Genomic DNA, 12,434 nt, shown 5'->3' on the forward strand with positions numbered 1-12,434 from the left:
TACTGACGATTATTTATCAAAAATCTCATTGTGTAAATATTTTGTGAAAGCACCAATAGTCAACACTACAATATCGTTGCGGTATCGATATCGCGGTATTTGGTCAAAAATATCATGATATTTGATTTTCTCCATATCGCCCAGCCCTACCTCAGACTGCTGTGGCTAAGTTTTCTCCAAGTGTCTGTGTCTAGTTTCATAGTGGTGTTTAACAATTCCACTTTTGACAATCGCAACAGACTCCATGCAAATGAGGCACACCGGCCTCGTAGAACTCAGGAAGATAGATAGAGCAGGAAGATTAAACGCATATTTTTTGTCCGCTCATCTCTGAAGACTGGGTTTTCACTGTCAACCTTTCTTTATTTTGGTAATGCCATGTTCTTCTATTGTTTTGCGTACCTGTGTACCTTCGGTCAGCTTGCGTCTCTGCCGTGTGTTTTTGCAACCTAGCAACGGCAACAAACATTCGCAGGCTGTCACAGGACCCATACAGCTCTACGGAGCTGGCCTCGTTCTGCCTGTTGAAAATTCCTTTTTTTGACAAGATAAATACCCATATCATTTACATATATTTCCCAGTTGCGTCAAAAGGCTTCGCGATCCGGATGGAAGCCTCCTGCGGTCCGGTTTTGGACCGGAGTCCGCCAGTTGGTGACCCCTGCTTTAAACCATTAACAATCGTCTTGGGCGGCGCTAAGCTACGGACGCAGCGACGGCGTAACTATGTATTGGTCTCGGGAAGGAACTTGTTTAGGTGGAACATTTGCACCCCGCAATACACATACAACATTAAACGAAGTTAACTGTTGACACAATACAGTAACGTGAGGTATTTAAATTAGCTGGATACATGGTTAAACCTCATTGGCTCTTACCAGTGTATCGCCGTGTGTATTTTGTCCATAGCAAATCCCCCCCCAATCGGTCCCAAAACGTCCCAGTTAGAGAGTAAATCCCGTAAACATAACAGTATCCTTTGTAAATCTTCACTATAATTTCCCAAATTGACCAAGCAGGCCTGCCTTGTTGCGCGATCCACATTTTCTTCTTAATTTGCCATTTTCAGCGAATAGCTTGCTAGCTCAAAATTGGTTGTTGTTTCGGGAAACCAACAGAGTTTTGCAAGACGAGGGACATTAGGCGGAAGATCCGGCGGCAACGGATGTTCCAGCGATTATCCGGTTAATGTCGTGGATTCAGACTGGGTACACAGTAACTTGAGGCTTCAGCCCGTGTCCTCCTCTTTGTTTCATGCCAATATGACAGCACACTACAGTAGCAGTAGTAGAAGTTTTTTTTCAATGGCTGAGACACAATACAACAGCTAAAGATAGATACAACACAACAGAACACATGGAGTTGCAGTTAGTGTAGTCTCACATTGCCAGACCTATCTCCACAGTGCTGCGGAAGAAGTTCTGGCCAGTCCACACAACATTCTGACAGATAGTCTAGCTAGCTGTCTGGATTTACCCTGCAGAGATCTGAGGAGCAGTTAACCATAGTCCTCAGAAATCCACCGGAGTTTAGAACGGCAAATAAAAAGCAACATTACTGGCAATTTTGACAGGATTCTGATATTGTTATATCTTCATCGTCATCTTTTTTTATCCTCTGTATAAAAGGTTAACCCCAGTCAGTATTTGTACTGTACGTGTTGTACATTGCAACTGCTACAGTAAGTACCATATGGGAATATTTCACATAATAGAATAGTCTTTATTGTCATGAAATTGGATGCAGTCCTATCAGTGCAAAACATCAGCTACAGTGCAACAAAAGGTTAATAAATCAATATAAAAGAGCCTCTTAAAGTCACTATAAAATATATAAAAAGAGACAGAAGGTATTTTAAAAAAGGAAGTGAAGACACAAAAACACAGACATACCACACATACAAAGCACAAATTATTCTTAAAACTCAAGAATCAATCAATCAGACTTTATTTATATACAGTATTACTTTTCATCCATACACTAAATATATAAATAAATAAATAAAAGCTCTAAACAGTGGCTAATAAGTACATAAACTGTAGATTGTTAAAAAAAACATTTCATAAAATACAATCCATAAATTAGCGTTAAGTGCAGTTATGGCTTTTGGAGTCTCAGAGTCTGTTTTGTCTGTGTTTTAATAGTCCTGAAACGTCAGTTTCAAAAAAGAAAGTGTCCGGGGTGAGATGGATCTTTTAGTATGCTCTGGAGTGCTTTTCTCTCTGCTGCTGTGCAGCTGGCAAACCACACACACATGCAGTCTGTGCAGTCTCCACCAGAGGGAGCCGTTCTACCATTCTTAGAATTTCACAGAGACTATAAATAAGAACTTTAGCATTACGTCCCTTTTCCTCCCTGTGCTTATCCTCAGAACCATCCCCGGCTCAAAAAAACTGTGTTTCTGTGTGTACTATTCTACATGGGAAGTATTGTACCATATGTTTATGGGCATTTACACCATAATGAGTTTACATCCACTTGACCCTATCCCTCTTTCCATTTAACTTACCACAACGAAAGACCACACACATCCTGTAGGAAGCTAAGGGATGATGATTATCCCCACACATAAAGCTGTTGAATGAACCCATTCTGAATTCTAGAGGAAAATAAGCGAGGCCACTCTCAATAAGTCCTCCTCAGTTACTCCCATCGAATTCTTACTCACCGAGTTAGGCCAGCTTTGAATGGATTTAGCCGCCCACCTGCTCAGTATGGATGAGTAGCAACTTCTTAGATGACTTGGAGACAGGTCAAAGTCAAAGTAGAAATACCCATTTGTTGAAGAGATGAAGACGTCATACAGACCATTTGACCAAATAATGGCTTTCTCACAGGACTGGGGCGCTTTGTTTGTCAGCGGGGGCTATTTAATTCCCAAAAGTCCGATAAGAGTGGAGAGGCCAGTAACTGTGTGTGTGTGTGTGTGTCTCTACCGTGTCTGTGAGTGTGTGTGAGTAGGCTTATAGATGTGAGTTTGTCTGCTCTGCTATCAGCATTCTTCGTTAAGATGTTATGATTGGGGTAATTGTGGTGGCTGACGCTCAGTTTGTGAAGGGGGGGGCACTTGGTTTGGCTGGGGACAGCCCTTATCTCTCTGTGTGTGTGTGTGTGTGTGTGTGTGTGTGTGTGTGTGTGTGTGTGTGTTTGGGGTAATTGTGGTGGCTTTTGCTCAGTTTGTGAAGGGGGGGGCACTTGGTTTGGCTGGGGACAGCCCTTATCTGTGTGTGTGTGTGTGTGTGTGTGTGTGTGTGTCAGTCACCACATGCTCCCCTCGAGAGAGAGTGAGATACCTCGAGATAATCGCCTGAGATAATAGACTTTTTATTGATTCATCTCATACAATCTGATCATCCTCTCTGGAGCATAAACTCGTGTAATTGGTGTAAATCAGCCAGCAGACTGTAAAAGATGGACATTTATTGCCAGCACATACTGAATCAGAAGGAATATGTGCTGGCATGAGGAGGGGGCTAATGGTCATTGGAACAGCTGGAGAGGAGCAAATGACAGCTGGCTGGTGTGCTTGGATGAAATGTGTCTGTTTCGCTCGCTTGTGTTGTTTTGAGGATTTCGATCAGTGACTCAAATAAGTTTAGAAGTAGCAGCGGAGTCACATTTCAGGCTAGATGAAGCTCAGAAAATATCTGTCTCGAGAGTACATTCAAAGAATTACAAGGGATTGTACTGCGTCACTTAAAGCCCCTTTCTACATCTGGCTGCTTTAATCAGCAGACCTGCCGCTCTGTGGACACGCAAGAGTCTCCTAGGAGTCTCGGTCACACGACAGGCGAAATGTTGAGACCGACTCAGCTTTTGGAGAAATGCAACCCCACGTCATGCTGCGGTGGCCAATCATGTAACCGGCGATCTGACTTTTCGGTGTGTTTTGAGCTATGGTTTAAACATCACTGCCTCTTTCGCTGCCACAAGAAAGTTTTGAAACACCATGAGGTTAAAAAAAGGAAATAAAAGCACTGAACTGCCCGGGAGTTTGTGTAATAGCTTAATGTTTCCTGCAACAACAGAGCACTCGCTATGTTCCGCTCGTGTCTGTACGTTCGCTCTCTCCTGTGAAATGAAGCTGCCGTCAGTTGCGGTTGGAAACGTCGAAATCTATAAACGATCTGACGGAAAACAGTAGTTGTGAAATATAAAGTCTACTTGTTCTTTGTTAGGGGGGGATCAGCTTGATGATCATACAATGTACAGTTTTCCAAATATTTAATATTTTACTGAAAGCTAAGTAATTGGGATGGGGGGGACACAGTGAAGAGAGTTTAAGGACTGGACGACGCATTTTGAGCAGTTGCTGACTGCTATACAGTAATGTATTTGGCCCGATGATTGGACAAGTATGATTTAGTAAGAATATTGCATGCTCAGTGAGTTATGTGTGTTGGTCGATGATTGACATTATGACTCAGAATCTCCTTTTTACTTTTGCGTTGGCCTCCAGTGAAAAGAAAGGGAAAACTTGATCACAAAAGACATGTATAAACACTAATTCAATATTTCATATCAGACATTTTATTTTGAGATTACTAGTAATGATTGGTAATTGATGGGGGGGAAAAGATCATTCATGGGAAAAAATCATTTGGGTAGCTTGTCTAATTAATGCTATCGAACAGCTGACTCCTGTTGCTCAATGCCGTCTTCAGCCCCTCAGTCCCTTGGACTCGATCAGCACAGATTGATTAATTAAAAGCTACATTAACTGGGTTTTTTTCCCCATTTGGGGGCTGTGCACTAAGGCGGGAACACAGCATTAACAAATGATCAACTGATGAAGTCAACATGGTGAACGTGTTAGCAAACTGCTCCCTAAACCACAACAAGGAGCTGAATGCTATGTAGAGCCGAGGGGAGCTGCAGTCAAGTGATATGTATACAAGGGACTCCTTTCAATACACACAGTCATTTGATCCCTTGTTATTACAAAAAATATTGTTTATAGACACTTTAATTGATTGATAGATACTGATACTAAGCTTTTTAAATACAGTGAAAGAATAACTTAAAATGTTATCAGAAGCAATATCCTACTAGAGCTGCAAAGATGAATCGATAAGTTGCCAACTTATTAAATGAATCGGCAACTATTTTGGTAATCGATTAAAAAAAGTAAATAAATTCTCTGATCCCAGCTTCTTAAATGTGAATATTTTCTAGTTTCTTCACTCCTCTGTGACACTAAACTGAATATGTTTTTGAGTTGTGGACAAAACAAGACATTTGAGGACGTCATCTTGGGCTTTGGGGAAACACTGATCGACAATTTTCACCATTTTATAGAGACCCGTCCATAAACAACTAATTAATGAATCAAGAAAATAATGGACAGGTTAATCAAAAATGAAAATAATTAATTGCGGCACTATAATAATCTACATCCCTTTTACAGTCGGGAGTTTTTAATTGACTGAACAGTCTAAGTATTTAACTTTCTTTTGACACGAAGTAAACGCTCATTAATGTCTCATTTCACATTTGCATTACACACATTTTCTTCTATCCTCTGTTGAATTTATTGCATTAGTGTGTTCTTAATGTGAGGTTAGTGTTCGGATAATGAGCCGTGCCAACTTGCAGCATGTAAATTGATGTTGCTTAATGATCCCAGAACATAGTCAATAAGACTAAATAGTCAAATTCAGAAAATGTTATTATATCAAAGCAAGAATTATATTATAGGATGTAAGCATATTAAAGGGTATCTTTGGCATTTTTTTTCGAACCTGCACCCTATCTTCCTGTGTTTTTGTGTCAAAGAGACTGATGGGAACAACAATCTTTGAAATAGTGCCAGTATTAAGCAAGACAGCGGCGAAAAAAGCTACGTAAAAAAACAAATGTGTGTAAGTTAATGGGCAAACATGCTTGTTTTGCCACGGACATGCTCAGATTATTATTCCAAGTGTCCGACAACATTATAGAAAGGATCCCTACAGAGATAGACCTTTTTGTTTAACATGAGACATCCCCGAATGTGCTCTTGCCAAATCCACCAGACTCCATTTGAATAAACAGTAATATTCTCATCGTAAAATATATTTCATTCAAAGTCGACAGAAACAAAATAAAACCATTTAAAGCCATCTTGGTTTGTCTTTCCACTTGTACCACATTCTCCATTCTCGTTTGGTTGAAATGAACACATGATTTACTAGGGCTGGACGATTAATCGAAAATGTATCGACATCGAAATTCTGAAGCTGTTATCAGCGTATTTTTCCCAGGACGATAATTTTGATAATTTATTTCTGTTGATAGGCCTACTTTATCCCTAAAAGCGTTTGACCGCATGTGTAGTCACGTGACTTCGGCCGGACCAGTCAGCCGCGTGGAAAGCATAATGGAGGCTAACACATAGTCCGAGTCAACTGAGCAACTTGTGCCCAAAAGAAATGCAGCGTCCGTCGTCTGGAAACATTTTGGCTTCAGAAAAGACGATTTAGAACAACGTGATTATTTATCGTTATCGAGGTAAAATGTGCAATTAATCGTGATTTTGATTTTAGGTCATATCGTGCAGCCCTATGATTTACCCAATTACATGTAAAAAAATATGCCGGTTCTACGTACTAAAAGTATTGGTTATTTAAAGGTCTTTGGTGTTTTTTGCCCCCAACGTCTCCTTCCAGGCAGCGCGACAATGGTTATGTTTAGGGTTAAGGTTAGGTTTAGCTGCCTGGAAGGTGCCGTTGGAGGCAAAAAACACCATCAAGCTTATTTAATGGAGACTGGTGAGTTAGGCGATGGCGATTTTGGAGTTGTTACTGGCTCTTTAATAAAAAGGATCTTACTCTTTAACAATAATGCCTATCTCTGTAGGGATCTTTTCCATGATGTTGTCAGACACATACAGTAATAATCTGAGCCTGTCGGTGGCCAAAACAGCACTTTGCCCTCAGCAAATTTGCCCTATGTGATTATATTGCAGCCCGGTTCGCTGCTGCCGATTACAGCTTTCTCGCTCAATACCGGACCAATTTCAACGATTTTTGTTCACATTAGTCATTTAGACACCAATGCATGGGAAAATAGGGTCCAGGTTGAAAAAGAACTGAAATGACCCTTTAAGAGCAGGAATAATCTAAAGAGAAATGACTGAGACAGTGTTGTCCTGCAGGTACTCGGAGCGCAGTAACACCAAGTGTGTGGGAATCACCATCGAGACGCGGCCTGACTACTGCCTGAAGCGACACCTCAGCGACATGCTGGGCTACGGCTGCACGCGGCTGGAGATAGGAGTCCAGAGTGTGTATGAAGACGTGGCCCGAGACACCAACAGGTCAGTAGGTCGGGGACTGATAATAATAAACGGATAAATAAATAAACTGGACGGATGTAGATAAGAAAGCAGACATAGCCAGATAGCAGCCACTCTGATGGTGTGGAAAGGATAAATGATGTTGTATTTCTATTCTTTTACCTTCAGGCTTTTATAATTAAACGGTGTATTTGTACATGCGTGTTTCTTCCAGAGGGCACACGGTGCGAGCTGTCTGCGAGTCTTTCCACCTTTCAAAGGACGCCGGCTTCAAAGTAGTCGCCCACATGATGCCAGATCTGCCTAACGTGGGCATGGAGAGGGATGTGGAGCAGTTCATTGTAAGCATTTCATATATATGGTTTGTTGTCATTTTAAAGGTCCTATGACATGCTGCTTTTTGGATGCTTGTATATAGGCCGTAGTGGTCCCCTAATACTGCAACTGAAGTCTCTTTCCCGAAATTACAGCCACTAGAGCCAGTCCCATAATGAGATTTCCTTAGGACGTGCCATTTCTGTGTCTGTAGCTTTAAATGCTATTGAGGAGGTGAGGGGGGGGGGGGCATTTCTAGCCACTGGGGGACCATAGGCAGGCTGGGGGAACTCATATTAATGTTAAAAAACCTCATGAAGTGAACTTTTCATGCCATGGGACCTTTAAACTGATTATTTATATGTTATACCTTCAGGAGTAAGTAAGGTTTGGGAAGTCAGTTTTTTTGTTTTTCAGCTCGCGAATGTTGGGCTCTCTGGTCTATCCTGGCTGCCAGGCCTCCATTTTGTAAGACCACACAGCTGTCCAACAGTGTTAGCTTAGTTAGTAAGAGTTGTTGTAATAGCAGGTTTTGTAATAATGAGAGAACCGGGAGAAAGGGAACCGCTCCCAAAAAGTGGTATCTCGATTTGAATTCGGAAAAAGAAAACTAATTGGTAACTATGAATAAATCTTGCATACCATGTTTGACCCCACAGAGTAGCATTTTGCTCCTAAATAGAAGACAAAATAAAAATGTTCTTATTGGTATGAAACACTGTGAATAAACCATAAGACATGATGTGCTCAGCATTAGGTTAAGCTGTACAGTAATACTGACCGAAGTTCCAGAGGCATTTGGTTCCGGGCGATATTGCATACAATCTGTATCACAGTATCATTTAATTACTGGATGGTCACGACAAATATCAGGATTCATAATTGTTTTTAGAAGTGTAGTGCTTTCTAAAATGCCCATCGAAGGCACATTTATCAAGTACAGTTGTATGATCAAAGTGTATCATTCTTTTTTATTTTTATAACTTTAGAGTCATACTTGTATTTCCCTGTGTTGCTGTTTTCATTCTATCCTCTATTGTGAAGCACTTTGTGTCTGAGTCTGTTTTGACATCAACGCTATAAACTAAACGCATCACTTATCTTTCTGACGTTTGATAGTGATGATTAAGATATCACGGCTGATGATGGCGTACAGGTGCATGAGATCAGATAAGATATGGGCGCTATTAATAGCCACAGCCGCGTGTAATGACGTCTGCTCTTGCATAGTTGGAGAACCTCGCTGATGTGGCACAATAGGCAAAATTGCACTTCTTCCTTGCTGGTCTTTTTATTGGCAGGAGTGAAGAGTGAGGAAACCGATAGAGGTATTGATATGCAGTTGATTGGGAGGGTGTCTTCATCTATTTTTGGCTAACTGTGGGAGTGGGAATGAGTCTTGCGCACATGCATACACACAGCTTTATGTATCAATTAGGGCTGTCAGTCAATTGAAATATTTAATGGTGATTAATCGCATGATTGTCCATAGTTAACTCGCGATTAATGACACATTTCTTATCTGTTCTAAATGTACTTTAAAGGGGATATTTTACAAATGTGCTTGTCTATGCCTGAACCATCTGGAAGGGCTTTGAAACTGAACTTGCCATTGAAAATTAGAAAGCGTATCCATTTCTGCTCAAGGAGGTTTGTTTCTGCTAGCCACCCACACCATTACTGCTGCTTCAACCTTCCCAATTTTCCAAACTACGGAGCGGCCCGAGGCCCAAATCACAGAACGCGCGTGCGTTTATAGTAGAGCTGGTCCGATACCATTTTTTGCTTCCCGATACCGAAACCTGAACTTGCGTATTGGCCGATACAGAGTACTGATCCGATACCAGTGTGTATCTTAAAGTAGATTTTCTTCAGGGCTAAATTACGTGATATCAATTTGGTGCATAAACTCCAGTAGTTGCCGATTCTGATACCATTTTAGGCAGTATCGGAGGCTTTTCAGATACTGGTATCGGTATCAGGACGTCTCTAGTTAATAGCGCATCAAAACAATTTGTGGCGTTAAAAGGAATTTGTGTTAATTTTGACAGCCTTAGTATCAAGCGAAATAATAATGGTTATGCATATTTCTTTTCTTTTTTTTTAATTATTTTTTGTGCATTTTAGGCCTTTATTTGTATAGGACAGCTTGGACTTGAAAGGGGAGAGAGATGGGGAATGACATGCAGCAAAGGGCCGCAAGTCGGAGTCGAACCTGCGGCTGGTTATGCATATTTCTGTCTGTGCATACACAGAGGTTTTTAGTTGTGAATCTACACCCAGTGTCATGGCCCTGGCTGAAATGTGTGTGGGTTTGTGTTACAAAACATCTTCTGGATTATAACCATTGCCTTCAGGCTTAAATCAGTTTGGATGGACATCACGTATTATCCGATGCTTGGGTATAGTCTGTGTACGCACACCAATGGCTTTATCATATGGACAGAGGCTGGTCAGTGACTCAGGCCACGATGTCTCAATGTGTGCATTGTAGTTCTTCCTTTTTATATGACGGAGAGCTACTGGTGTCTGAGCATATATATATATTTTTTTCATCCGATTTTCTTTTTGTTGACATTTCTGCCTTTCTTGGACAATTTATTAGTGTAGATACTGACAGGAAAGATGGGGAGAGAAGGGCATACTGTAACATGCGACCAAGGTCCTCGTTATTTATGTGTGTTCCACATAAATACTGAGAAGCAAGAGATGGGAATGATGTCGCACCCGAGTTGAATGCGTTCCATTTACAAGTCAGATTTTTCATTGTACGCTAGCCAGGTTAGCCACTGTTAGAAATACCAGTCGATAACAATGCGTTATTCTGTTTTTACAGCATAACAGAGAGAAGTTGGACAGGACTGTGTGTACGACTGATTTAATGAGACACAGATAAGACTGAAGTGCTAATAACTGTATGTTACTACAGCTTTCACTACTGTTGATGCACGGGGCAGCCACGTTGGATTTTGAGCTTGGGGTACTGCAAGGTTGTCCGAGTTCCGAGCTCGGAAATCAGAGGTCAGGGGGCGTGTTTCCGACTTTGACCTCGGAAAATCCGACTTCCGAGAACAAATGGAACGCGCTAATAGTATTTGGCCTAACAACAAGATTACCAGGACGCCCATCAAAAGCACATTCGTCACACACACAGACATGTTTGGTTTTGAGCTGATCTGTTCTGCAAAGAAATGTGTTCCGCCAATCGTTGGCATGCAAGTGTGCTTTTGTTATAGCATAAAGTGGTTATATCCTCACTACCGTGGGTGGAGCTGGAACCTATGGTCCATTTTATATGACACAGTAATTAAAATCGTTAGATATCACTTGTAGGAAATGATCTATTTTGAGTTCCAGGTGATACATGAGAAACAAAATGAGTAAAGAATTCTGACTACAGACTTAAAATGATACCAGTAAAGTTATGCACCAAGTCGATCATTAAGTTTATTGTTTGTGACATTAGGAATCATCGTCTTGTTCTTTTTGCTTGGCATCAGGGTGCGTCATCACTACTTATTTCACAGTGGTATAGTAACAAGTAAGTCTCACATGTAGCATCTTAAAAATAGGAACAGAAAAGCTGTGACAGTCGACTCGCAGTCCCAATGTGACTCGATGAAGGAAAAAAAAAAAAAAAAAAAAAAAGTCCTGTCAGATGTCACAGCAGGCTCACTTTGCAGCTCTGATTGGAAACCCGGCTGTAATGTGAAGGTGCGGGATCAGACAATGCTCCTTCCCAACATGCCTGACTGTAGGATGTAAATGAAGACTCAGTTTGAGGCTGTGCGCAATATCAGCTCATTAGGCTTATTTTTTACATTGTTAATCAAGTGATTAACAACACAATGAGGAAAAAGAAAATATTTTACTAAATGGTGCAGGTGCACGCACCCCTGTGACTCTTATCCGAAATACAGTATGTCACTCATTGTCTCGGATGCAACAATAGTAACACTTTTTCTCTCCTTTGCCTGTTAATTGAACTGTTTCTTTGCTTTGTTAGTGCTTTTTTAAATTGCTGGCAGTCTGGTGATTCACAGGGTTTGTACTACAATGGAGCTGTCTACAGAGTTGAAAAGGGTCACACCTTGGTCTTCCTCTGTAATGAGCTACATATTAAACAAGAAAGGGCAACAAAAAAGAGATGGAACATCGCTGTACTGTGGAAACAGTTTTGTTCTGCTCAGAGAGGTTGATATGAAACGTATGTCTTCACTAAGCTGACTGAATTAAAAAGAGTGAATACATCTGAAAACACTGGCTTTTTTAATGTGGACAGGGAAAACTGAGCCTTTGGAAAATGATGAAATGATTTAGGTCTGGTTGGGCACTTTGTAGTCTCGCATTGCCAGACCTTTCTCCACAGGGCTGTGGCACATACATTCTGGGATAGGAGAAAAAAACGCTCCGGGCTGTTTGCTTTTCTTTAAACCAATCACAACCAATCGTGGGTGGTGATGGCGCAGTGGATATGACACATGCCTTTGGTGTGGGAGATCTGGGTTGCGATGCTGGTGCGACACATCAACCAATGTGTCCCTGAGCAAGACACTTAACCTATAGTTGCTCCAGAGGCGTGCATCCTCTGACATATGTAGCAACTGTAAGTCGCTTTGGATAAAAGCGTCAGCTAAATGACATGTAATGTAATAATGTAATGTAATTGTCTTGGGCGGTGCTAAGCTCCGGACGCAACGACGGTGGATCTGCGAAATGGTCCCTGGAAAGGAACTTGTTTAGGTGGAACATTTGCACCCCGCAAAAGAAAACGCCACATACAATATTAAATGAAGTTAACTGTTCACATAATACAGTAATGTGAGCTGTTTAAATTAGCTGG

General features: G+C 41.2%; 1 protein-coding gene across 2 annotated transcripts in view; it reads left to right on the forward strand.

The window, feature by feature from the left end:
• Window positions 1-12,434, forward strand: part of elp3 (elongator acetyltransferase complex subunit 3) — a 42,969-nt gene that overhangs the window by 13,747 nt on the left and 16,788 nt on the right. For both annotated transcript variants that reach the window (XR_004898388.1, XM_031295485.2), the window contains exons 8-9: window positions 7,136-7,297; window positions 7,491-7,617. Coding sequence is in view for 1 of the 2 variants with exons in the window: in XM_031295485.2 (XP_031151345.1) it covers window positions 7,136-7,297; window positions 7,491-7,617 (289 nt within the window). In the remaining variant the exon portion in view is untranslated. The remainder of the gene's footprint in view (window positions 1-7,135; window positions 7,298-7,490; window positions 7,618-12,434) is intronic.

This window comes from Sander lucioperca, chromosome 9, assembly GCF_008315115.2.
Source record: "Sander lucioperca isolate FBNREF2018 chromosome 9, SLUC_FBN_1.2, whole genome shotgun sequence".
Classification (NCBI taxonomy): domain Eukaryota; kingdom Metazoa; phylum Chordata; class Actinopteri; order Perciformes; family Percidae; genus Sander; species Sander lucioperca.